Source organism: Terrapene carolina, unplaced genomic scaffold, assembly GCF_002925995.2.
Source record: "Terrapene carolina triunguis isolate 2854851 unplaced genomic scaffold, T_m_triunguis-2.0 Scaffold25, whole genome shotgun sequence".
In the NCBI taxonomy this organism is placed as follows: Eukaryota; Metazoa; Chordata; order Testudines; family Emydidae; genus Terrapene; species Terrapene triunguis.
In genome coordinates, this window is record NW_020664376.1 from 3,076,186 (window position 1) to 3,103,774 (window position 27,589).

At 41.7% G+C, this 27,589-nt stretch overlaps 1 protein-coding gene across 1 annotated transcript in view; it reads right to left on the reverse strand.

Annotated features, from left to right (window-relative positions):
- LOC112110507 (sodium/hydrogen exchanger 7) overlaps positions 1-27,589 on the reverse strand; it is a 100,304-nt gene that overhangs the window by 43,997 nt on the left and 28,718 nt on the right. Inside the window, exon 2 of the mRNA XM_026650341.1 lies at positions 700-899. Within this exon, the coding sequence (XP_026506126.1) occupies positions 700-899 (200 nt within the window). The remainder of the gene's footprint in view (positions 1-699; positions 900-27,589) is intronic.

The following is a 27,589-nucleotide window of genomic DNA, read 5'->3' on the forward strand; positions in this document are numbered from 1 at the left end:
CACACACACACACACACACACACACACACACACACACACACACACACTTTCTTCAGTGGAAGTTGTAAGTGTCGAGTCCCAGTGAAAGCCAGGCCAAACTGTTCAAGGCAGCAAAAGAATGTAAAATTAAAGATACACCAGCGATTGTAAAACGTCAGTGATCAGTACTACTAGAAGACTGTTGTGTCTAACTTAGGGTTTATATATAAACTCCCAGTTTCAGATATTTTACATTTGATGGAAGGGGGGAGAAATGAAACTAGTTTTTCCTTGAACATAATAGAACTAAAAAAATAGAAAAGAAAAATCAAAGATGCTAAGTGTAGAAAACTCCCTGTACTATAGGACTGAGTTGGACCTCAGTAGCAATTAGTGTCTTGACGTTGCTCCATAAAATGTTAGCTAATTATACAAAAATGGCTTTGGTTATACTGAGCATACATTAATTCTTGAACTGTTATGAAAGGACACGTGAACACTACGATACAAAGAAGATATAATTTTGCCAATGAATGCTATACAGAGGACACTTTTGAATGAGTTTAAATAATTTAATTCTATTACATCTGGAAATACAATACTTAATATCATATCATACACTCAGTTTGGAGAAGAAGGGAAATGTGGGTAAAAGGAGCAGCGTGAAACAGGAAATGTCACCTATGCAGCAGTCATTCACAAAATCTCAACTATCCTTACCTTTCGCAACATGTCATTCTGTTCCACGTTGTGTATTTTTCCAGGGCTTATTTCTCCTTTAAGGGTGTACTCAAAAAACTTTCCACTGACATTGACCAACAGCGTTGTAAATGGTCTGTCTTCCTGCGAGCAGCTGAATGGCTTGTCATGGCCACTGCTGGAGGGAGAACCATATCTCAAGATCACGCCAACAATGAGTCCTGAAAGATCAAATGTTTTTAAGAGTCTGTAATAACATGACTCTGGCATAAGCTGAGAGTTTCTAGATTCAAGTATCACTCAGTGCAAGGGTACCTTGTGGCTACACACATACCATGCACATATTTTGTAGTGACCGACTGTTGTTATTGCTGTTTCTAAATTAGGAATGCTCAAAGCAGGTCAGGATTAAAGATGCTCGTTTCAATTTAACTGAATAGCAAAATTATTTCTTTCCATGTACTCCTCTATCATGGGGAATTATCATTCAGAATTGTGCTGAAAGCCATATAATTGTAAAATACAAAAAATAAACCACTTTACATTGGCAACATCCCACAGAGATACCAATGCTAACAAAATACCAGTTTTAAAATAGTTTGCAAGTTATTTAATTGAAACATACTATGGCAAAATAGATATATTTTTATAGAGTAACACAAAAGCATCACTGCTATAATTCTGCAACCAGCATCAGAGAGAGAAAGAGGGAGACATTCAGTGCATTGCAAATTTAGCAACAAATCATCCAGACAATATGCACCAGGAGCCAGTTGCACTTCAGCAAGGCCATTTGCTGCAAAGGATTTCCATTTCAATTAAGAACACGTCTCCATCTTTCACAAAGGTGAAAATAAACACAGTAAGATGGTGCATTACTCATACAATACGTGGAAGGGAATGTGAAAACTGCTCTAAAGCTTTAGAGGAAGACAAATTACTCAGATAGCCCAAAGAAAACAAAAACTATTACTAGGGAAAGATATAGAATAGTACAAAGCAGGAATGATTTGTACCCTCTCAAAATATAATTTAAGGGAAGGCTCATGCAAGGAAGTTGGATAATCACAGATTGGGATTGTGATTGTGCTCCGTCCCTATCCACTATCTATTATGCTCTAAAAGAATGAGATTTTAATCCAGCACTGAGAATCCACAGGAACGATCTCAGCATGAATTGTAGTCAGCAAAACCAAGCTAAAAATATAAAGTCACCACTATTCTTGTCACGGGAAAATGAACAAATTGCCACGCCTTCGGGGAAGGTGGTTATTTCGAATATCACTTGTGTCTAGCCACTGTTCCAGGTGCCAATTGCAAGGTGAAGATGAAGACAGAATTTATTGATAAAAGGGGTGCTTTTGTCAGAAGTAGTAAGAAACTGAATGGCAACCTCAGGTCATCTTTGCTCACTGTGGGCCTGATCCTCCCTTTTCCTGCCCCACAGAAGTTTGTTTCCCCTAGACTGCAGCCAACTGAAGTAAATAAAAAATAACAGCCAAAGGAAGGATGAGATAACAGAAGCTTTTTATTTTTACAGCATCAATCTTTCAAAAGGTCAAAAAGGAAAGAACCTTGTCCTCTTAAATACATAGTAGAAATGCCAGATTTCATTTAGTAACCGATGGCATACAAGATCACTGGAATAAGTCTCAAACGCCTGCACACACAGAGTCACACATGAATAGCATTAGAGCATAGTCAGCCACTGTTTTCATAATCAACAGAAAGTGCTGGCAACTGAGAAACTGAAAAGCATTGATAAAGGTTGTTAATTGTATTTTCCAGGCTTCTTTTGCCTGGCATCCAGAAAAAGAGAAGGATTTATATTGAAAAATTGCTATCATACAAGCAAAGCAAACTGGTCTTATGATCTAGCAGCAATTAACTGTTATTGAAAAATCCCAAAGAGTCACAAAAATTCATGAGACTGATTTCTTATCAACACCAAACATTCAGGCAATTATATTTCACATTTATATTGAACTTTTAATCCCCAATAATCCCAAAGCATTTTACAAACTACACAGAGGACACAAGAGAAATGTGGGGCGGATGGCTACAGTCAGTCAACATATAGCACCCTATACAACAGTTCAGGCAAGGGAAATTTGGCCAAGCTTAATGGTGCAAATTCTCATAGCTTTACACAGTTGTCTCTCCTCACACTTGTAGAAAACTGTGTTGATGGAATGTGTTGTTTTATTTCATTTTCTGAGAGGATGATTTTCAACATGGATAAATAATCGTTCTAGATCAAGATAGCTGAAATGAACTGCAGTCTCACTTATTGTTTACTAAAAGTTAATAGATGCATTTTTACACAGGTAATGAAAGGAAAGAACCTCAGCAAAGAAGAGGACTTTGGCTTAGACTGAGACTTCAACTTGGAAGATTGTTTGTATTTGATTTTTGTCTGAGATGTGGCAGTGAAGTTTCCCTCTTTTAGCTAGACCTGGAAACTACCATCATCTGCTTAACTCTCTACACATACAATTTGGAAATCCCCCTTGCTATTGCATTAGTCAGTCCTATTGTAGTGTTGTACATAATCTTATTATAGAATTGGATCCAATCTACTTTTTTTCCTGTAATCAAACTAAGGCAGTTCATTTAAAAGTTTTAGGTGAGATATATTTATAACCAATATGCATCTTTTAAAAATTAAACATACTTTGTTTAATCATTATATAGATATAAATAAAAAAATCAATGCAATAATTAAAGCAGCCACCTGGAAAGTACCCTAAAACATGCATGTATTTTTTCTGTACTAATGTAACACCAATGCTCAGCTGCAGCTGAACGGGGATTCACACAACACAGCCACATCTGGACCCACCCTCCTCACAGCACTGAGTCTGGCAACAGTAGGCAACATCAGAAACCAAGTTCTCCAAATGTCCACCCCTGCTTAAAAAGTTGCTCTTCATTTCTTATCTCTGGGTTTCCATTACCTGAAGGGTGGGTGGTCAGCAGAAGTAGTGGTGGCATTCTTGTAGAAATTTTGGTGGTGCCCAGAACCCGCCCCTGCCCAAACTCCGCCCCCCACCTGCCCAAGGCTCTGGGAGGGAGTTTGGGTGAGGGAGGAGGTCTGGGGTGCAGGCCCTAGGCTGGGGCAGGGGATTGGGGTGCAGGCTCTGGGAGGGAGTTTGGGGATGGGAGGGGTGCAGAGGGATGGGGTGCAGGGGTGAGGGCTGTGGGGTGTGACTGCAGATGAGGGGTTTGGAGTGTGGGAGGGGCTCAGGGCGAGAGTAGGGGGTGAGGGCTCTGTCTGGGGCTGGCAATGGGGGGTTTGCGGTGTGGGAGGGGCTCAAGGCGAGTGTAGGAGTGTGGGGGGTGAGGGCTCTGGCTGGGACTGGGGATAAGGTGTTTGGGGTGCTGGAAGGGCTCAGGGCTAGGGTAGAGGGTTGAGGGTGTGGTGCGGGGTGAAAGCTCTTACTGGGGGTGTGGGCTCTGGGGTGGGGCAAGGCTGGGGATGAGTTTGGGGTGCAGGCAGGCTGCTCCGGGACAGGGGCCAGAGAGGAGGACTTCCCTCAGCCCTTTCCCTGCCAGCAGCAGCAAGCTCTGGGGGGAGGAGCCTCCCTTTCCTGCCCCCCCAGCAGCACACTGTCACTGCACGTGCTCCTAGGGCCCCTCTCAGGTCCAGGAATCTCCCTCGCCTCCCCTGTGGTGGGTGCCGTGGGATGCTGTGTGCGCCTCCTCCCCTGCTGTTGCCCCTGACTGTAGCCTCACCGGGGGTGAGGGATGGGGCTGCCTCCTTGCCCAGCATGGGGCAGGAGCAGTGACTGGGGGGGGGGAAGGCCCTGTGCTGCTGGAGGGTCCTGTCAGGAAAGGGAAGGGTTTGAGGGGGAAGGGCAGGCTCAGTCTGCCCTGGCAGTGGCGAAAGGAGGCACTAGGACCCTGCGGCAGCAGTTGCTGCAAGGAAGCAGCATGGAGGAGACAAAAGACAGAGACGTTCTGCTCCGGGCCGGGAAGGCAGGGGGGCAGCAAGTTGGGGCCACGGGACACTCGGGGGAGGGGGCAGGTGGGGTTGTGGGGGGGGACACCCAGCCCCAAATATTGGTGGAGCTGGGCCCCTGGGTTCTGAATATTGCTGGTGCCCGAGCACGTGGGTATGGAACTCACCACCTATGAGCAGAAGCAACACAGAATGACAGAGGGAGACTGCAGAGAGACAGGGTGCAGATTGAGGAGAGTGTCATAAGCAAGGACTTGTCTACTAGAAGCACTACATCAGTATAGCAGCACCAATGCAGCTGTGCCGCCGTAGTGCGTTTGGTGAAGACGCTCTATGCTGATGGGAGACAGCTCTCCCATTGGCATAATAAAACCACCTCTGCGAGAGGCGGTAGCTATGATGGCGGGAGAAGCTCTGTTCACACCAGAACTTAGATTTGTGTAATTTACGCTGCTCATTCACACCCCACAGCGACATAAATTATACCGAAGTAAGTGGTAGTGTAGACCTTGCCTACGTGGAAACGGGTATAAATGAGGAAGGGACTTGGATAGGGCCTCTCCTATCATTTCACAAGATCTATGGCTAGCCGCATCAAAATTATTAGTATAAGTGATTAATCTACTGGGGGTTTAACAGACCGGCTAAAAGAGGGGGGGGGGAAATCTGATCTTGTCTTGCAAAGAGATATTTAGAAATAGTTTGGACTCAAGACACAGGTTTTGTAAATAAAAACTTACATTAAATACCTATATACCTGCATCACTGCAAAAAAACAGACAACCCCACACAATGTGGACAAGGTTATAGTTTATCTTTGAAATGGCAGCCTTCGAAGCCCTGAGAGGCAACAAAAGAAGCTAGTAACGAACATTTTATTTGAATAGTGGGAAGCCAGGGAAATTCCATCCTCTTAATATAATTATACAAGAGGTGGAAATTACTAGAGCTAGGCAGGAACCAGCTTTTTCATAAGAAATTCTGCAATGTCAAACTTTGTTCAGTTCCAAAATAGAATGAAAAACATTTTTTCCAAATTTCCCATTAAATGAAATTTTAAAAACCCCACAAAACCCATTTTAGATCAAAATGTTTTGTTTTAGTTTTGCCATATCAAAATGTTTTTTGAGATATAAAATTTCAAAATGAAAAGTTGTTTTGAAACAAAAATATCCAGATGTTTCACTTTGGAAAATGTTGAAACAAAATGTTTCAACTCCATCAAAATGTTTGTCTCCTGCCCCCTCTCTCCCACAAAGACAAAATTTTGTCCAAAATCAACACATTTATGTGAAACATTTTGCTTACAAAAAAAGGGCATTTTTGTCAGACAGACATTGCTCTAAAAGATACATGTGCTTTGCCGTATCAGTTCAGGAGATGGATGGGCTTGTTACCAAAGCACAGAACTGGGCTCTATTCTAGGCTCTGCCACACAGTTTTAATATGACCTTGGGAAAGTTATTTAACTCTTAGTACATCTATGAAGTAGATGTATTTTACCAATCAGGAAAATGAGGTGCATAAAGGATGAATTCATTAACACTTATCCAGCATTTTGAAATCCTCTGGTGTAAAATGTAGAAGTATTTTATTTTCTGCTACGTATTCAACCTTCTACATGCCTTGGTCTGGCTTAGAGACCTTTGGGTTGCTTTCACATCTCCCTTCAGACATATGACAAATAAATCAACTCTGAAAAGATGCCACATGCCATTAAGTTTACTTGCTTGTGATAGGGCTGCATGAATACAAAACTATAGAGATACTTAGTTTTAGGTAGACTGATCATTTTGATTTACAACATCAGAAAGGCTGGATTTGCAAGCCGCGCGCTGAAGTTTATACATCACAAGGAATACAAATTCATCTTTTAGACAGTCTCTCTCAATACATGGCTTAACCCAATTCCAGAAGAAGTGTGACAGAAAAAGAAGCCAGATTTAGCATTGCTTGATGGGAAAGTTGAGTAATCCTGGTTTACTTCAGCATTAATTGCTGCCATGTTATCACTAAGCATAAATCTACTAGAGCTTTGATTCCATTACTGTTAGATAAAGCCTTAAGGATTCTAAAAATAAAAAGTCTATGTAGCAAATTGCAGAATATGTAGTGATTCTGTTTCCTCATTATGAGGACTCTTTGGTGGAGAGTTAATTAAGAACCAGAATCAATACAGAAAATACTTGTCTGGAGGTCTTTAGGAGGAGATTTTACCTCATAAAAAGAGCCAGGAGCCTCTAGGCTAGGATCTCAAGTACAGAATTGTATTTTTGGCTATATTTACACTGCACAATTCACTCAGGTGATTGGCACCCAGGTCACCCGAGCCTGGGGTGTGAGCAAAGCCCTGCCCACATTATCCTCATTCACCCGTACATGTTTGGGGGCCAATCCTTTGTGCTAAGATGCTCAGGGGAACTTGTCTGTCCTTCAAGGGAGGGGGTGGGGGGGGGGGAAATTGTGGAAAGGCACTGGAGGACTATCAGCACTCGAGTAATTTAGCTTGCATTCTCACTGCAGAGTGGGTGGATTCCAACCTGAGTTCAAGCTGAGCCCGGCAGAGTAAACTAGCTCAGGCTTAAAGCACCTCCACAGCTGGGTCAGAGGGTATTCTGTGTGGATGGTAAGAGGGCTTGGGTTAAAACCAGTGCCCGAGTTAATTGTGCAGTGTAGACCTACCCTTCCAGTGCTCCTAACCTCAGGGGTCAAATAAGGCACCATTGCAAGAGGAATATCTTCTGTAAAACTGCTGGAAAGAAGCTAAAACATTTCTTGTATTGAACTCAGGGGATATGGTTTGACCCAAGACTCTGAAAAGACTAATTGGCCAGAGGACACGTTTGCGTTACCAGAAACAGCAAACTGAGGTCTTATCTATACTACACTGTTAAATCGACATAAGGCAGCTTATATCAATCTAAGTGTGGAAGCATACACACTGCAATGCCCCTCCTGCCGATTTAACTCTGCTGCTACACCAACATATCAAAACCACCTCGACGAGAGGTGTAGAGCTTATGGCGACAAAGTTAGAGCAATGCAGTGTCAGTGTGGACACTGCATTGCTTATGTCACTCTAAGTGGCCTCCAGGAAGTGTCCCACAATGCCTATTGTGACTGCTCTGGTCACCAGTTTGAACTCTGCTGCCCTGCAGCCAGGTATACAGGCATGCGTTCCTCCCCCTTTACAGTCCCAGGAATTTTTGAAATTCCTCTTCCTATTTGCTCAGCATGGAGAGCTCCCCGCTCTCCTACAAACAGTAATTCCTATACATATACAGTGGCAATCGGTGCATCTGCATTATAAAATTAACATATACACAGCAATCATTACTACAGCACAAGAAAACAATACCTGGGACAGACATTACTGGAGCTCGTTGTCAAAATGCTCCTTCAGAGCCTCCCTGATTTGAATACCACCCCCCACCCGCATTGCCCTCCAACAACCCTAGTATCTGGCTGCTCAAAAGCAGCAGCCCAGCCAATCCACCTCAATGTTCCACCCCTGCGGAAACGTCTCCCCCTTAGTTTCACAAATGTTATGCAGAGCACAGAAGGCTGCTATTATCATGGAAATATTTTCCTCATTGAGGTCTAACCTGCCAAAAAGGCAGTGCCAGTGACTCTTTAATCAGCCATTTGTCCTTATTGAATTTCATCCTATTTACTTCAGGCCATTTCTCCAGTTTGTCCAGATCATTTTGAATTTTAATCCTATCCTCCAAAGCACTTGCAACCCCTCTCAGCTTGGTATCATCCGCAAACTTTATAAGTGTACTCTCTATGCCATTATCTAAATCATTGAGGAAGATATTGAGGAGAATCGGACCCAGAACTGATCCGTGCGGGACCCCACTCATTATGCCCTTCCAGCATGACTGTGAACCACTACTCTCTGGGAATGGTTTTCCAACCAGTTTTGGGCCCACCTTATAGTAGCTCCATCTAGGTTGCATTTCCCAAGTTTGTTTATGAGAAGGTCATGCGAGATAGTATCAAAAGCTTTACTAAAGTCAAGATATACCATGTCTACTGCTTCCCCCCCCCCATCCACAAGGTTTGTTACCCTGTCAAAGAAAGCTATCAGGTTGATTTGACATGATTTGTTCTTGACAAATTCATGCTGACTGTTACTTATCACCTTATCTTCTAGATGTTTGCAAACTGACTGCTTAATTATTTGCTCCGTTATCTTTCTGGGTACAGAAGTTAAGCTGAGTGGTCTGTAATTCCCTGGGTTGTCCTTATTTCCCTTTTTATAGATGGGCACTATATTTGCCCTTTTCCAGTCTTCTGGAAACTCTCCCATCTTCCGTGACTTTTCAAAGATAATCGCTAATGTCTCATATCTCCTCAGTCAGCTCCTTGAGTATTCTAGGATGCATTTCATCAGGCCGTGGTGACTTGAAGACATCTAATTTGTCCAAGTAATTTTTAACTTGTTTTTTCCCTATTTTAGCCTCTTCTGATCCTACCTCATTTTCACTGGCATTCGCTACATTAGGTGTCCAATCACCACCAACCTTATTGGTGAAAACCGAAACAAATAAATCATTAAGCACCTCTGCCATTTCTGTTATTATCCCTCCCCTCCTTCAGTAACAGACTTACCCTGTCCTTGGTCTTCCTCTTGCTTCTAATGTATTTGTAGAATGTTTTCTTGTTACCCTTTATGTCTCTAGCTAGTTTGATCTCCTTTTGTGCCTTAGCCTTTTTAATTTTGTCCCTCATACTTGTAGTATTTGTTTATATTCATCCTTTGTAATTTGACCTAGTTTCCACTTTTTGTAGGACTCTTATTTTTAGATCATTGAAGATCTCCTGGTTAAGCCAGGGTGGTCTCTTGCTATACTTCTTATTTTTCCTGCGCAGTGATAACATGATAACTTATTAATTATTATTATTATAAGAGTCAAACCTAATTTCTGAAAAAAAAGTTTTTGAATTTACTAAGTGCAAGATGCTTTCCAGAGTAGCAATGTTCAACTTAATTCTCTGATAGCTTTTACACTGGCTCCCCACTAAGGCTACAATTTTTTCATGGAGGTCACAGAATCTGTGACTTTCAAAGATGTCTGTGACTTCAACCCCGGTGGCTGGGAGCTGCAGGGTCCCATCACCTGTCGCAATGGCAGGGAGCTGTGAGGTATGCCCGCCGCCTGAGGCAGCAGGCCCCCAAGCTCCAAGCCACGATGGGCAGCGGGGGTACCCCGCAGCTCCCTGGCTGCCGGGATGGGGGTAGGGGGATCCCTGGCAGTTCCCCGGCTGTGGGCAGGGGGATCCTTGCAGCTCCCCGGCCCCACAGGGGACAGGGGGACCCTAGAGCTCTGAGCCCCCATAGGTGGCAGGGGCCCAGGAGCTCCCAGCCCCCCTGCAGCTGCCCCAGCCCCTTCCCATTTTATCATGTATATTTTTAGTAAAAGTCATGAACAGGTCAAGGGCTTCCATGAATTTCTCTTTACTGCCCGTGACCAGTGCGTGACTTTCACTAAAAATATCCATGACAAAAATCTTAGCCTTATTCCTCACATATGGAAACATACAATTGAAAATTAGAACAAAAAGGCACCTCAACATTGTATGTACAAGATGCCAATAGGAGACTGAGAAGTGCAACTGTAGCACATCTTTCTTTACAACCATTTTCTGAGGAAGAGGTCTTTGGCCTGGTGCATATATTTGCAAAACAACAACAAAAATTAATGTGCACTTTGAACACTCTGCACATGTCATTCAATCTAGATAATACTGCACAGTAAACCTTTGGTATGTGTGTAAACTAAGTGCCAGAAAATATTAATGATAAAGTAAAGTTTGTTGTAATTATCACATACTTTCCTCCCATTTCTTCACACACACTTTGAAAGGCATTCCCTACAGCCCACCATAAGCTCTTAAATTACTCTTGTTCTCTTCATTAGACAGCAGAGATGAGGCACAAGAGAGCTAAGACTTCAAAAATGAAGAGTGTGTGAAAATAAGGAATAAAACTTTAAAATGGTAACTGGGATGATTCTGAACTGTGAATCATATTAATGGTTGCAAAGGACTAGCTATTAAAGAAATACCTGCAAGTCAGCAGGACTGGACAAGCTACAGCAAAGAGCTTGACAAGAAATGAGGAAGAAAACTGCTGAAAAGGTAGTAATCATTTCTGATAAGTCTTCGGGAATAGATGAGGTGTGACGCAATTGAAGAAAGGCAAATACACTGCCAGTCTTTAAAACTTGAGACAGACTTATACCCAGCTGTACTGTAATAACCACATAACTGCATTTAAGAAATAACAAGAGGATCTGTGTAAACACTTGAAGGAATCCGGTGTGCAGTAATTAGATTTCATGGGATTATGGGTTCATAAGATATACCAGACAAGCCAGCTCAAATCTTAAATTTGGGGACATCCATGAGGTTATGCCACACCATCTCCTTCCCATCTCTTCTAGCCAATGCTGAATGAAAGAAAATAAGATCGAGCATACCAAAACCTTCTTTTTTGCAGGATCTAGGAAGAATCTCTTCACCATTCAAATACTGACCCAGAGAATTTTTATTTTTTTAAAAACGTAACAGATTAGGGGGACGCAGTGGACAAAAATTAACTTGATTTCAGCAGGACTTTTGAAGCCATTTTATAAAAAACTTGAGAAGTTAAAAAAAAAGACTATAAACAGCATAGTACAAAATATAGCCCGACTTACCATCGTATGTCGTATAGTATTCTACAAAGGCAGTATAATATTTTCCATTTTATATTACATATGAACTATTGTTTACAGTAGATTAGTTACATACTACAATGTAGTTTAAAAGATGCTTGACAGATACAAGCAGAAAGTAGTCAAAAAGAGTGCATTTTCATTCGGACCAATAGAAAAATGGTGGGTGCAAGGGTGTGATCAAACACCCAGCAAAAATCAGCCCTGGAATTTGCACTTTTTATTTTAATAGTCAGCAATCTGGAGAACATTGTTCATTCCAGCGTGACTGACTACCACAGTTATAAAGCATCAGAAAAAAAACCCATTAAAAACATCGGAAAAAGATCAAAATTGCATACCCATTATGGCAAATGTAGAGAGATGAGCAGATAAAGGGATACTAGCCACCAAAGTATAGTAATACCTATGGGGTAAAAATGATAGCCAGTAGTTATACAACTGGACTCTGCTATTTAGCAAAAAAAAAGTAAAGCAGAAAAAAAAAATATATATATATATATATATGCTACAGTGCAGTGGTTTTCAAACTGGGGTATGTGTACCATAGGGGTACGCGAACTCTCGTCAGGGGGTACATGAGAAAAATCCTGTAATGGCAGACAGCGCGTTTTATTTAGTAAAGTGGTTTTCAAACTGGCGGGCGTGGAGGAACGCTCGGAGGTGTGAGCTGAGCCCCCGTTTGGAGTTACTGTTTTTGCTTGCACCCCTCCACACCCAGGCTTGCTGGACGGCCCGCTGAGGTGAGTTAGGGGTTGCAGGTGGCGCTCCCTCCCTGAGCCCTGCTGCACAGGGCTGGCCTGAGCCACTGGGTGTTGCCACCTCCCCCCCAAATGTTCCTCCGCACCCCTCTACAGGGGGCGTACCCTACAGTTTGAAAACCTCCAGAAGCTCTTGCTAAATGGACGGCAGAAATCTGGGGGGGGCAAGTGACCCCTCATACACCCGCTGCGTGTTGCCTACTCAGATTGGGGAACTCAGGAGACTACATTATTTGGAAAGGGGTACGCAGCCTAAAAAGTTTGAAAACCACTGCTATAGCGTATAGGAAGTTGAAGACTTACAATACAAGAGACGACTGCCATCCCATACGGTGTACATGTGGTGTACTGGTACAAGCACGGAACTGTGAGTCAGGGCTCCTGAACTGGTTACTACTGACTCACCAGAAGAACTTGGACAAATGACCTCACTTAAAGAGACACCGTCAACTTACAGAGGGCAGAGAAAGTGGGAAAATCAGAATGTTTGGTCAGAAAATATTATTATTTATTTTTGTTACAAGTAACACCGAAGATTTCAGAAATGACTACTTTTTCTGTTTGTATACTTTGTAAAGCAGTTTGTGTTTACTCAATGGTTCCCCTGTATAGCAAATTCTCCCTGTTCATAAGAATCCTCCACACAGGAAAAGGGTAAGCAAAAATAGGAACAGGATTCTGAAGACAAAAGTTTAGCAGGAAGATTCAGGGGCAAAGGTAGTACCTGAAACTACTTTAAATTGCTTTCTGAAGTTTACTAACTTTGAAGTTGACAGTGTCACTTTAACCTCTGTATTGGTTTACCCATTTGAAGAAGAATGGTTGTCATGATTAACTAACATGAGTGGGAACTAAGGGATCTGGGTTCTAATTTCAGCTCTGCCACACAGACTTCCTGTGTAATCTTAGGCGAATCTACCTCAGTTTCCCCACTGGTAAAATTGAGATAATACTTCACTTTTAAAGCACTCAGATCCTGGGACAAAAGGTAGTATTGGACTAACTCCTTCTACCTTTATTAGTTCTCATTAAAATTCATGGAAGTTTTTGTATGAGTGAGGAGTGCAGGATTTGGCCCAGTTATTATAAGAGGAGGGAATAATGCTGTTTTACCCAACCTTAGTACAACCACACTTTGAATATTGTTCTTTTTAGGGCCCCTCAGGGCCACACTCAATACTGTCTAGCTTTTCAAAGACTAACACTAGACAGTAACAAAATCTGGAGAATGTCACAGAAGTTTATTTAGCACAGAGGAGAAAAAAAGAGTCAAAAAGAGGAAGGTTCAATAGGGCAACCATGTACAACAAATCTGGAGAGGGATTAATAAAATAGAACAGAGCCTTTTCTTCCAAGAGTGAGCAAAATGGCCAAACTATAGAATAAATAATGTTACAGGTTGTGAACATTTGGTGCATCTCAACCATGGAAATATATAAATGTGGTGTATTTAGTTAACTCTAGAGACAATTATCTCTGGGGGGAGGAGGGAGAGTAGCTCTCTGTATATAGGAAAACATTACAGGCACCTGCATGGGACACAGTCAAAAACAAAGATCCCTGTGGGATTAGTGCAGAAAAGAACCTGCTGAACCTAACTAGTTTTGGAAAGTCTCCCATGGGCCATCCACTCCATTATTTATTATTGTGAGATATTTTAGATTTAGAAGAATTTCCTACTAGCAAGTTTTGACAGTTCATTGGCTCCAGTTGAGAACATGTAAGCCACAGCTTGGAAAGTAATTAGAAAATTAATGTCAGAATCTGGTAACGTTTTATCTGACAACTATGCTTTTCCTCCAGCCATTCCCATACACAAGAATAGGTCCAAAAAATAAATATGCCATGTTTAAGATCGGACTGAAAAGTAATAATCAATCAAGTGGAAGTAGTCAAAACTGTAACTGCTTACAAAAAATGTTTGAAGACACTAACCTTTTATGCAAACCTAGAGCTTTACAACACAAAATCGCTCTGCTAAAAATAAGCTGGTTCCCTTGTTCCCAATTAAATACTGAATTCAGCAACTGTGAAGTTTTATCCCTTCAGTATGCAAGTCTCTTCCTTCGTTTTGAATGTACTGAGAGGTCACTCAAGGGGGATGGATTCAGTAGAATTCTTAGGCTTGGATTTCATCCCTTTTCTGCTAAATTTATCAGCTCTATTTGGCACATAATAGAAATAAAATAGCAGATTCAAATTATCATTCAGCGTTTGTTCCAAGAAAAGCTATTGCCATTCTTAAATGCTTTACTAAGTAGCTGGATTATGTGGCAGTGAGGGTGGATACAGAAGTTGGGACACGGGTTTAGGTTTCCATGCTCCCAGCTGGTAGGTATTATCAGGAGCAGCATTGACTTTATTTCCTTGCTATTTATGTGTGACAGTGTATCAGAAACATGTGTTACCGTTCTTTAATTCAAGGAAACGGTAATACCATTCCATTCGTTTGAATGGATCAGTATTATAATGTTATGAAATTCTGGTCTGCTTATGAAAACAAACTAAGCCCTGTGTCATGAACAGTAATACTCTGCAGTTCTCTATTGCTCCTTTGACCCGAGAAACTCAAAGCCCTTGACAAAGAACTCACTCCTCTTGTTCTTAATTTGAAAGATCAGTGTATCATCTGTTACTATTTTAAGTTTACAAAACATGAAATGCATTAGTTCATTTAGGATTTCAGCCTAAAGCCTCACAAAAGATTTAAAAACTAAAATTAATGTTTTGCTTGTTACTCAAGTCAAGGGCAATATAAATTACAATAGACCAATCGCACCCAGCTGAAAATACTTTTCAAGTTTCAGACTTCATAATACATCAGGAGTTTTGTTATTATTTGTACTAGAGAAGTGCTTTAGGTTCCAGCTGAGATCAGTGCCCCATTATACAAGCCACTGTCAAGATTCGTGTTCAGATAATCCCTGCCCTAAAGATTTTACAATCTTTGGCCCAATTCTCCATTTTGATTCATGCAATCACAAAACAGAATTGGGATCCAAACAGACAAGAGACATAGACAGGAAGTATTATCTCCATTTCATGGAAGGTAAACGGAGGCATAGAGAGATTAAGTGTCTTGCCCCAGGTAATCTAGGATGTCTGTGGAAGAGATCTGTGAACTGAGCCCAGATCTCCTAAATCCCAGTCTTGTACCTTAACCACAAGACCATCCTTGGAAACTGGGTTATATAATAGAAAGCTCCAATCCTTCATTACTCATACTGTTCTAGAGATAACATATATTATATACTTAATCATATCTAATCAGCTAATGTGTATGCTATTGAGTGAACATCACTAGCTTTAATGTACCAGCATCAGAGAGGTTTGATTGCAAGTACTTCGGAAGCAGAGTTGATTGCTCTTGTGATGCTTTTCAAGGCTAAAATTAGTCTTCTCTATTTCCCCAAAGTTAAAGACCACATTGGTTTAAAATAAACGTTTTGCAGGTTGAAATTGCTTCCCATGATAGATAAATATAAACTTTAAAAAACTTTTAAAGCTATTTCATACTACACTGTTACTGTAGATCTCAAACAGACCTAGCTATTGAGTTCTACAATTCTGAGGAGATATTTAAAAGTTATGTGATCAATGAAAGAGAATTAAGACCCACTTATGGAGATTTTTTTTTTTTTTATAAAAACTATGTAAGAAGTCTCTGCAGTCTGATGAACTGAGCTATTCCTTCTGACAGATGAAGCCCTAAGCATGGAAGGACTGTGATGTGTGGGTATGTCTACACTGCAGCAGAAAGCGTGCCTCCCAGTCCAAGTAGACGGACATGCACTAGCTCCACTTGAGCCGGTGCACTAAAAATAGCAGTGCAGGCATTGCAGCACTTGGGCTGGCCACCAAAGCTCAGAAGAACCCAAGCCCCAGGGTCCAAGCCTGGGTGTCTAGCCTGAGCTGCCGCCCAGGCCACAATGTCCGCACTGCTAATTTTAGCACACTAGCTCCAGCGGAGCTGGGGCATATCTGTCTACCCAGAGCAGGGGTGGACAAACTACGGCCCGGGGGCCGCATCCGGCCCTCAAGCTCCCACCGGGGTGTGGGGTCCAGGGCTTGCCCTACTCCGTGCAGCTCCCGGAAGCAGCAGCACGTTCCCTATGCTGATCCTATGAATATGGGCAGCCAGGGAGCTCCACACACTGCCCCCGCCCCAAGTGCTGCCCCCACAGCTCCCACTTGATGGAACCATGTCCAATGGGAGCTGCCGGGATGATGCCTATAGATGCAGCAGCACGCAGAGCCACCTGGCTGCATCTCCACGTAGGATCCGGAGGGGGGACATAATGCTGCTTCTAGGAGCTGCTTGAGGTAAGCACCCCCCCCCCCAGCGCCTGCCCCCCTCCCCCCCTCCCATGCCCCAACCCCCTGCCCCGCCCCCCCCACCCTCCAAACCCCTCAGTCCCACCCCAGAGCACCCTCCTGCATCCCCAACCCAAAGTCCACACCCCCAGCAAGAGCCCTCACACACACACACACACACACACACACACACACACACACACACACACACACCCTAACCCCCTGCCCCAGCCTGGAGTCCCCTCCCACACCCTGAACTCCTCATTTCTGGCCCCACCCCAGAGCCCGCACCCCCAGCCAGAGCCCTCACCCCCTCCCACATCCCAACCCCCAATTTCGTGAGCATTCATGGCCCACTGTACAATTTCCATACCCAGATGTGGCCCTCGGGCCAAAAAGTTTGCCCACCCCTGACCCAGAGGTTCCCAGCTGCACGGTAGACCTATCCCAATCTTCTGCAGAATAAGCGCAGCCTATCTGCTTGTTCATTTCAACTCTAGTGATCAGTTTACAATTTCAAGGCTATCTTCTCAAGGAAAAGGGTTATACAGACTTTTTTTTTTTTTTTAAAACAAAAACAAAAACAAGCTGAGATTCTCCTTCACAAGATGCGAACAGTAGTTCTGTTACCAAAGGGCTTGCATGGCCACCCTCCAATTTAACCTAAGTAGCAAAGGCGGGAGGGAGGAGGGAGAATTAAGCAGGATTGCACATTGAATGGAGTCTTGGGGAGATTACTGGGTAATACCTTTGCCAAGACTGGACAGTTTTGTAATTTTTCCTTACTTATTTTTCAACTTTTTTATATGGTACTACAAGCTCCAGGTTGGGATACTTCAGTAAGGAGGAAAATAAAAGGTTCCTTTAAAAAAAAGAAAAGAAAAAGACATATCCTTTAAGAATCGGAGGGACGCAACTTGGTTCTCTCATAGAAAGCTTCACAGTAATACCATGTGGTCCCTCAGATACTAGCAAGAGAAAAGTTTACTTTAAAAGAAATAGAAAAAATCTTAAATCATTTCTTTCACTTTTTCATAAGCAAAACAAAACATAAGCCATAAAACTTCAATGAAGGCTTCACAGTAACAACAGTAGCGTAATACCTGAATGTTAGCCTGAAATTAAATAAAACTAAACTAAACAATGAGATTCAATAAGGAGAAGCCATCTCTTCTCTTACCAGCTAACATTATTGTAATTCTTATTCCAAGGGCTCTACACATAGAAAAATATTCATCTCTCCACGGTTTTGGCTTCAGAGGATCCACAATAGTTACAGGCAGAACTGTTTACTAGAGATAAGGATTCTGCTCATCTTCAAGCTTTAAAAAAATTATATTTATATCTCCAAGTCCAGGCCTGCATTCACTTGATAAGCTTCTATCACTTTTTAGAGTCTTATATTTTAAATAAAATACCCCAAATCCATTCATTCTAAACCAATAAACCCTTCTGTGAGGCCAGTAAAAATGAGGGGGAAGGTCTAGGCTTTGCATAGTGCTATTAAGTGTCTTGACCACAGAGTAATTGGAAAGAGAGCAAAAGATGGAAAGAAGCTGGAACAAGGCAAAAGTGAACTGAAGTCTGATTAAGACTTAAACAGAAAATGGATTTTCAATTGTCTTCAAGACAGAATCCCCAGTTCCCCATCTCTTCCCCAGTCTTTTTTTCTCCTAGACCTTTACTGCTCCAAGCAAGTAACCCTTTGTCATCAACTAACCCCAGCAGGGCCAGCTCTGGCTTTTTTGCCGCCCCAGGCAAAAAAGCCTCCGGCCGCCCCCGCCCCAGCGCGGCAGGGGAGGGCGCGGGGGGGAGGGCGGCCGGAGCCCTGGGAGGAGGGCGGAGTGCCCGGCCGGGGCTCCGCTCTCCCCGGCGGCCGGGGGGGAGGGCGGCGAGCCCGGCCGTGGCCCCGCTCTCCCCGGCGGCCAGAGCCGGAGCACCGCGCCGCCCCCCTCCAGGTGCCGCCCCAAGCACAAGCTTGGTGGGCTGGTGCCTGGAGCCGGCCCTGAACCCCAGGAATCCTACAGTCAGAGTTCTCAAGTTTAGCAGATTTTGGAAGATGTTCCATGTTCTAGCTGAATCAAGCTCCCTGTTCTGGAGCAAAGGGGAGGGGAAAGAGGGAGACTCCCCATCAAAACACCTTGTAGCCTAGGGGGAAGGTGCACTGATCCAAAAGCCAGGAGATCACGGAATTCTAATCTCACCTTGGTTGCTGCCATTTACATTTAGGTGCTCCACAGAGCTCTTATTACTAACCAAGGCCTCACACCCCAACCCTAGAAGGTAGGTAATTATTTATTAGTTCATCCCAAAGTTAACAGAGAGATTACACAAGGTCTCTTCATGCAGAGCTGGGAATAGAATTTAGGTCTCTAATATGGCAGACCCAAGTGTATTCCACTTAGCTTTTCAGACAGAATGTGCTAAATAGTTGCACTCTGGCTATCCTTTCTCCTCCCAGACATCTGAACAGAACACAGAATTCTTCATCTCTAATATTCTACTGCTGTTTAACAAATAGCTGTAGAACACGCTGGCACTATGTGTGTCTATCATGTACCGGTCTCATCTCTCTCACTCACACACTTTAATTGCAAAACAAAGAAAAGAAAACCAAGAAGCATTTCTTTTGTCTAGCAGTACACAAAGGGATCTAGTAGGACAAAAGCAAGGTAAGCAGTCTGGCTCAGAAGGCTACCTTTTTTGTGCCTATTTATAGCAGATATTTTAAGTGATTGCTTTGGTAAAAATAGTGTATTAACGAAAGCTAGGAAAAATATTACTGTAAAATGATTTTTGTTGAAGTTTGAAATAGAAGAGCAATTTTATGGAATTTCAAAGTTTCTGATGAATTCGCATGAACTCCAGGGGGAGATGGTGCTTACAGTCCCACAGCCAGTCGCAAAGCCAGAGAACACTGTCTCTAGCGAGTAGCATCCAGAGCTCCCCGTTATCTAGAATCCTCACACAGCCCTACAGCGCCAGGTGAGGCCAAGTAAAATCAACAGACTCAGTCATATCTGTATCACAGATATCTGCTCCTGCTCAGCAGAAAGATCTGGCAGCTGATACCCACTGCAGCTGCCAACATCTCAGTGACTCAGCTTGCCCTTGGTGTTGACTGGACCATGGTGTGGGAATACTGAGGTGCAGGAACTGTTACACATCCCTCTCCCATTTCTTGGGGTGGAAGCATCGTAAATCTACCCCCTGGCCATTTCTGTTCCTGCCTGATATTTTAAGTGTGTATAACTGTCTACGCATTTACTTAATCTCATGCTTTTTCCCTTGTACCAAGCAAGTGAGATTTAAAGGATGCAAAAATTGTAAAAAGTGAATTGGTAGATTTCTATGTGAAAATGTTCACCATTTTGCCAAACAAGCTGGAACGAATTCCCAGAGGTAAGGGACAAACAGCTAGGAAGAGAGTTTTTCTCCTTTTTTCCCCCCTAAGTAATGGGCATGGAGTATGTTGCTCGGGCCAAAAGCACCTCCATATTTACACTGCCACAGCCTCAACGTCTTGCTTCACACAGACACTTCTCTTCTAGCACTAGCTCTTAAACACTAATCAAGACTGCCTCAAAAAAATCTGTCACCACCATTTCTTGTGACTTGGCTTGCACCAGCGAAAGCACAACAGTGTGACTACTTCTAATCAGTTCTGTTACATTGGTTTAACTATACAATGTAAAACTGTACTGATGCAACTTGTGTGTATACAAGGCCTTAAAACTACAGGGGATGTGCAAGTCATCAACCAGGAACATGAAACACTCCCACTTCCTGCTAATCCAAGGAACAATAAACTGGGACTCACTCAAATCTACATCTTTTGTTCAGCAGAGCATTATTAGACTGTGAAGCCAATCCCTGTCACTCTTATTGTAGAATCAAGTTGTTTTGCTTATTTGAATACCCTTTTCAACTTTGTGGTTTGATATAACAAGACTGCATTACTGCCAAAGCACCACTTTCAACACAATCTTCTTGTTTTACCTGTTCGTTTAGGTTTTCCAAATTAAATAACATCCACATGCACACATTTTTAGCCAGCTTAAAGAAGGGAAAATACCAAAAAGCAGAAGTGTTCTTTGCATCAAAAATTCTAACAAAACAATTGACAGTGCGATAGGCATACTAGGGTTAAACTTAATTTTCATATACAATATGTTTAGCCATTTTCTCTAACCTACATCTGCCAATATCAGCCTTAGTCATAGAAAATCCTTACTGTAAGAACATTTCTTTTTAAAAGTCTGTTCTAAGCAGTTATCTGATACAAGAATATAAAACACAATTATTATTTCTTATAGCTATCAGGTTGTATCACACTGCATCGCATGCGGAGATAACCTAAATCTGTCAACATTGTTCACCAAGAGACAGTTATCCTCAGGGAATGTGTGAGTCATTACAATGAGTTTTTATTCTTAAGTCATGTGCTAGTGATGGTGTTCTAGAACAAAGCTTTAAAAATTGCTTTCCAAATGTCCAACTAGTCCTTGAAGTCTTCTAATTTCATTTTAAAGTAGAACTTGCTGCAAAATATGTTACAATGTAGCTGTTTGAGGGAGAGGATGGTCTTCTTGTGTGTGTATATAGGTGGAACCATCACAGAAATAGACTTGTTCTGGTATTTGAATCAAACACCAAATATTTTGACAAATGTGTTCACAATTTAAGAAAAAAAAAAAAAAAACCTCCAAACAAATAATAAAAATAAAAGACTTACTTTACTGAAAGCACAATGGGTCTGACCCACAGTACTTGGATCTGAATTCTCCCAAAGATCTGACCTGCAGTTTGGGTTGAGCCATTCAGTATTATTTAACACTGGACAATTCCCCAGGGTGAACAGATGATTCTCACCTGCCCTCAGACATAGCTCCTCTATGCTTCTTGTAGAGTCAGATCTCATCCCCTTCGTGACTTTATTAAATTACAAATGATAAGGCAACACAACATCCAGTCCAAGCACATGCTTGGCTTCCCCTAATATTCCTAGTTAAATCCTAGCTCCGAACCAAGATCTGAAGCCTGCTTCATCATTTTTTATTCTCTCCAGATGTGGCATTTCCAGCATGCATTATAGGATGAGGCCAACTGCCAGTGGTCTCCAGGATCCATTTCTGCCCTGCAGGACCTGTGTGGGGTTTTCCCACTTGTCACATTACAAAAAGCTTTAAGGCAGACCAAATTTTAGTCCTGAAGTACTAGATGGGCCAACTGAAACCAAATAGTAAACGAAAGATGAATTCTTATAGCTTTGGATCAGACGTAGGGTTGGGTGAAATCTGTAGGAGTTTTTAAAAAGTAAGTTAAATTGGGCTGAAAGTTATTTGCAAAGAAGCCTGTGAAGACTTGAAAAGCCACTTAATATGAAAATTTACACTTGAGAATTTTGAAAGCTCCAGGAGATTTAAGTGATGCCTTCCAGACCACATCGTTTAGAACAGTGTTGCTCCATCTTTTCAGGATGCTAACTCCTTATCTGAAGTTAAAACATTTTCATGACCTCCATTACATTTACAAATGGAGAGTTAAAATTTATCAGCAGTACCGTTTTAAAATCTGTATAACTTATTCTCCTATAAAAGCTACATTAAAAACATTAAGGATGCACAATGAAGCACTCAAAAGTTTGAAAATGACCACGTTCAGGTTGCTTGTGCAACCTTAACTGTGTCCTCTTTTGTATGTGCATTACAAGTCAGTGTTTTTACATGATCACATACTCTCTCAAATACTAAGACATTAGAATCATACCATTTTTATACTATGTTAGGTACACATCTAGAATTTAATCCATCATGTAAAAAAATAGCTATTCCCAAAGTTTAAAGAGAAATTATTTTACATGTTTAATATCTAGGCTTTATTTTTATATTCCACTGAACATGCATGCATGTGCGTGTGCGCGCTTCTTATTATAATGACCCTGTTTTCAGTTTTTTATGAAGTCTGGCATTTGGGGGTGAGTTTTTCCATGCCTGCTTCAGGATGAAAAATTTTTGAAAAATTTCAGCCAAAAGATTCAGCCATTTCCTAAAACAAGACTAGAGAAAAATATTTTGTTTTGTCCAGGTTAAAATATTCTGGCAACCTTTATATGAAAAGCTCAGGTGTCCACATGCTCTGTAACAGGGACTTGAAATGTGTGTCAGGGATGTGCCTTTTCCCATCCCTGTGAAAATATGCCCAAATTACAAACCTCTGAAAAACTCCAGTTCACACATGCCTAGGGCGATGCATAGATTATAAAGCCAGAAGGGACCATTGTGATCATCTAGGTTGACCACCTATGTAATACAGGCCAAAGGACTCCTCAGAATGAATTCCTGTTTGAACTAGAGCATGTCTTTTAGAAACAAATCCACTCTTGAACTAAAAATGTCTGGGGATGCAGAATCTATCACAAACCTTGTTAAGTTGTTCCAATGGTTAATTACCCTTACTGTTAAAAATTTGTACCTTGTTTCTAGTCTGAATTTTCACAGCTTCAACTTCCAGCCATTGGATCGTGTTATAACTTTTTTTTGTTAATTTGAAGAGCCCTCTATTATCAGATTTTTGTTTCCCATGTAGGTATTTCTAGACTCGTATCAAGCCACCCCTTAATTTTCATTTTGTTAACATTAACAGAGTGCGCTCCTTCAATCTATCACTATAAGGCATGTGTTCTAATCCAGTGGTTTTCAACCAGGGGTATGCGTACCCTTGGGGATATGCAGAGGTCTTCCAGGGGGTACATCAACTCACCTAGATATTTGCCTAGTTTAGAACAGGCTACATAAAAAGCACTAGCAAAATAAGTACAAACTAAAATTTCATACAATGACTTATTTATACTGCTCTATATAATATAATGTAAGTGCAATATTTATATTCCAGTTGATTTACTTTGATTTTTACCCTAAGTATAAAAATAAGCAATTTTTCAGTAATAGTGTGCTGTGACATTCTTGTATTTTTATGTCTGATGTTGTAAGCAAGTAGTTTTTAAGTGAGATGAAACTTGGGGTATACAAGACAAATCAGACTCCTGAAAGGGGTACAGTAGTCTGGAAAGGTTGAGAACCACTGTTCTAGCGGCAACGAAAGTCAATGGGAGTTGTATAATGTAGAATGCCTAGTACTCTAAATTATTAAATTCTTGATGTCTCAAATTAGGCACCCAAAATTCATGGATACTTTTTATCTTAATATCTCTGAGCTTTACTTCCTCACCTTAAAATGGTAACACCACCCCTTTGCAGGGATACTGTTAAGATTAATTACTGTTTGTGAAAGACTCAGATATTGTAGTGATGAGCTTCACAGAAGAGCCCATGAGGAAATTAATAATTCTGTCAGAGCATGGTTTGAATAGTGGCAGTAAATAAGGCATGAAGCCACACATTGAACTAGGATAAAATAAAATATGGAATAGCTGTTCATTGGAGAACTGTCTATCCTATGCACTGAATGGGTAGGAATCCTGTCCGGGGGGGGGGGGGGGGGGGGGGGGGGTTAAGTTTGTCATCATATAATTAAAAAGACGATCATAATGCATACGCAGAAAGGGGCAAAATTAAGGTTGCACAAAAAATGTCAGAATCAAGGTTAACTAACACAAGTCCTTGACTTTGCAACCTTAATGTTCTTTTAAAATAAGGATTTTTTAAATATAATATACTACTAGATTGTTCCTGAAGGAGTACGACATAGCACAATTTCTCTTTTAACAAAGTCCTGGAGTTTGCCACTTTTCTTGCCAAGAATATATTATTCTTTACTTGAATTACAGTAAATGCCTAGAGCCCTAGTCACGGACCAAGCCCCCATTGTGCTAGGTGCTGTACAAAGAACAAAATGACTGTCCCATAAACTTAGCTAGTTCTTACATTTTACCTTTTCAAAGAATTGATACTTGTTTAACATTTCTCTGTCAAGACTGAATAAGATCTCAGTGGCTTATGAGAGATATATCTATTTGCACTAGTACAAAAATATCTGGAATGGTCACATGTTATGTTGTAGGGCAGCAGCTGTCCAGAGACTTAGTGTTTCTTCCTAGACATCACTGTAATTACAAGCGACTAATAACACTGAGGATAGAGCCACTAAACTGCTTTATCAGTAGACTGTGTAAGGTTTTTAGCTTGTTACTGACCCCAACTACAGGGTAAGCATACATGACAAAGATGCAACACAAAGTGGAATTTAAATGCATAACATTGTGGTACTATTTTTCACTTGTGAACATAAGGTTCAGGGATCATTTCAGGCTGCAGCAGGGCATGTAATCCTGATTCAAAATTGCAAAATTTTTCCTTTTTTAAAATTGTCCTAGGACAGCATGATACACTTTCCCATGAGGAAATTCTCATAGCACTATTTGCATTTGATGAGAGAAGTGTGGCTAGCATTGGACCCTAGAACTACTAATACCTAATTTAGAAGCTCTTTTGGGGAGGAAGAAAAATGCTATCATACAGAAGACGACGGGGGAAAAAAGACAAAAATGAGAGTAATACTACAACAGAAGAGAAAAGATAGTTTATCCCATGACACCTCACCAATCCTGGACAAGAAAATAAAATTTGGGCATTGGGTAGCCTAACAAGCAATAGCGGAATAGAAAGGCCATATAAATTAGTCTATGCTAAGGAAGGGAGAGTGTTATAATCATTGCTGTTAAGTATCTGAGCCCTATTTTCTGTCATCAGTGGGACACTGTCCAATTACAATGTATTTCCAAGTGAAGTATGACAAAATTAATTCTTAATATTGTTTAGATTCTAAGAAAGCAAGTTAAGGAAAGAGGATACAAGTCATAAACATGGTAGGGAATCACATAGGTAAAGATCTCTGGAAGGCTGAGTTGAATCTTCAAGAAAATGTAGAGTATGACAGAGGGTATAAGGAAGAAATCAGGTTTTCATTCAGCCACCACATTTCCTCTATCATAAGTAAAGGACTAGAGCAAGTTCATTCTGGAGCAGGGGTGGCCAACCTGCGGCTCTTTAGAAGTTAATATGCGGCTCCTTGTATAGGCACCGACTCTGGGGCTGGAGCTACAGGCGCCAACTTTCCAATGTGCTGGGGGGCTGCTCACTGCTCAACCCCTGGCTCTGCTACAGGCCCTGCCCCCACTCCACCCCTTCCTACCCCCTCCTCTGAGCCTGCAATACCCTCGCTTCTCCCCCCCGAGAGCCTCCTGCATGCCATGAAACAGCTGATTGCTAGGTGTGGGGGAGGGAGCGGGAAGCGCTGATCAGCAGGGTTGCCGGTGGGCAGGAGGCGCTGGAAGCCAGGGGGGAGCTGCTGACGTATCACTGTGGCTCTTTGGCAATGTACATTGGTAAATTCTGGCTCCTTCTCAGGAGGCCACCCCTGCTCTAGAGTACGGAGGATTAGAACTTCTGTTTATACATAGATTGAGCTATGCCACCCCATGGTTAGGACACTGCTAACATTTTTCATTGAACATAAAGGCACCGTTAATGTAACTGGCATTAGAAAGGCAGCATAACCAGAGCCTGGAAACCAAGAACTCCTCAGCTCAAATACTCATTCTGCCACTGACACTGCTATCTTGGACAAGCCATTCTCTCCATTACAGAAGCGTGGGGGGAGGGGTGGATGGCTACTTCTCGAAAAAGAAAGGAAGACAGGAAAGGGGAACAAATGAGAGAAATTTACAAGGACAACATTCTGAACACTGACATCTCCACTGCATATAAGTTATGCGTGTATTATCAACACCCTTCCCCGCTACCAATTGAGAGGGATGGGGTGGGGAAGAGAATACCACAACGTTAAAACAGTTCCAAAGTCTGACTGGCCTAGATTACTCTCTTATAAATCCACACTATGGTTTCAATGTTGAAGTGCCCATTTACCGTCAAAACAAAACAACAAACCATGTAACGTAAGACAGGAAGGTACAGCCCTCTTCAGAGTCTACATAAGTCCCTCTAGGCATTTGTTAAAACTCTGCTTCACATGGCTCTTCTGATACCAACTGAAATCATTCATGGCTAGATTTATTATTATTCATTTGACAAAAATCCAGCACCGGAACACTTTCCCAGAACTCTTTATGCTCTCAATAAAACTGATACACACTACCCCTAAGCCAGCACAAACACATCACAAGATACTGCCAACTAAACAAATGTACTGAACAATCCATTCACTCATCCGCATTGGAGTTCATCATTCCAACTTGCTCTTCATACTTCACAGATGTTGTTGTTCTTATGAATGCAAGCTTTCTTCCTTTGGCTCTCACAAAAGCAGTGATAGCACTACAATCAAGGGAAATCCAAGCTTTCAAAAAACATTTCAGAAATTTGCTGTCCAATAGAGTGCTTGTCCAAAGAACGTGCTAATTTTAAATAAACAGAAATCAAAATAATGATTTGAACTTAGGAAGTTTAAAAATATATTGAGTTCTGAATTTTTACTATGAAATCATTTGATAATTTGGACTGTCATTATTTAAAAACCACTGTATTACAGTAAATTGTAAGACCCTTCTGCTTTGAATTAAGTATTTTTTCCTTTCTGTTGAGTTCTTGCTTTTTTACCCTATCTCGTGAATGACTTTCTTCCATGATTAAGGTAGAGCAAGGACAAATTTTTTTAGGCTCAACAAAGGAACTACTATAATTTGAAGGTGACCTGCAAAGAAAAACAAAATTGGGTTGATGCCCCTTTATGATTTATGAAATGTTTTGGGGGTCAAAAGTCAAATTTAGTGCTCAAATTCTAGGGTGCAATACAAACCAATGAGTGGTTGTGTCACCACTTGCCCTGTAACCCTAAGTGCTTTAAATGCTCTGCTGCTGCAGCTCCTTGCTTGGGATGCTCACAGTAAGCAATGAGCATGCACTCTGTGTGTGTATGTTGTGCAACCCTGATCCAGTACTCTGGCATCAGTAGTTTGCCTCCTGCAGCAGTCACTGCCTGGTTTCCACCAGCTTTGATTACAAGATGACCAACAACCCCCAGTCCCAAATTTTCCCAAAACCATGTGCTTGGCAATGTCCAGCCCTTTCTTGGATCATTCAGAGGAATAATAAAGTTCATTTGTCCCTCTAAAGAAACAAAATGAACAGCTTATCAGTGTAACTGAAGTAAACAATCACTTCAGTTCAAAC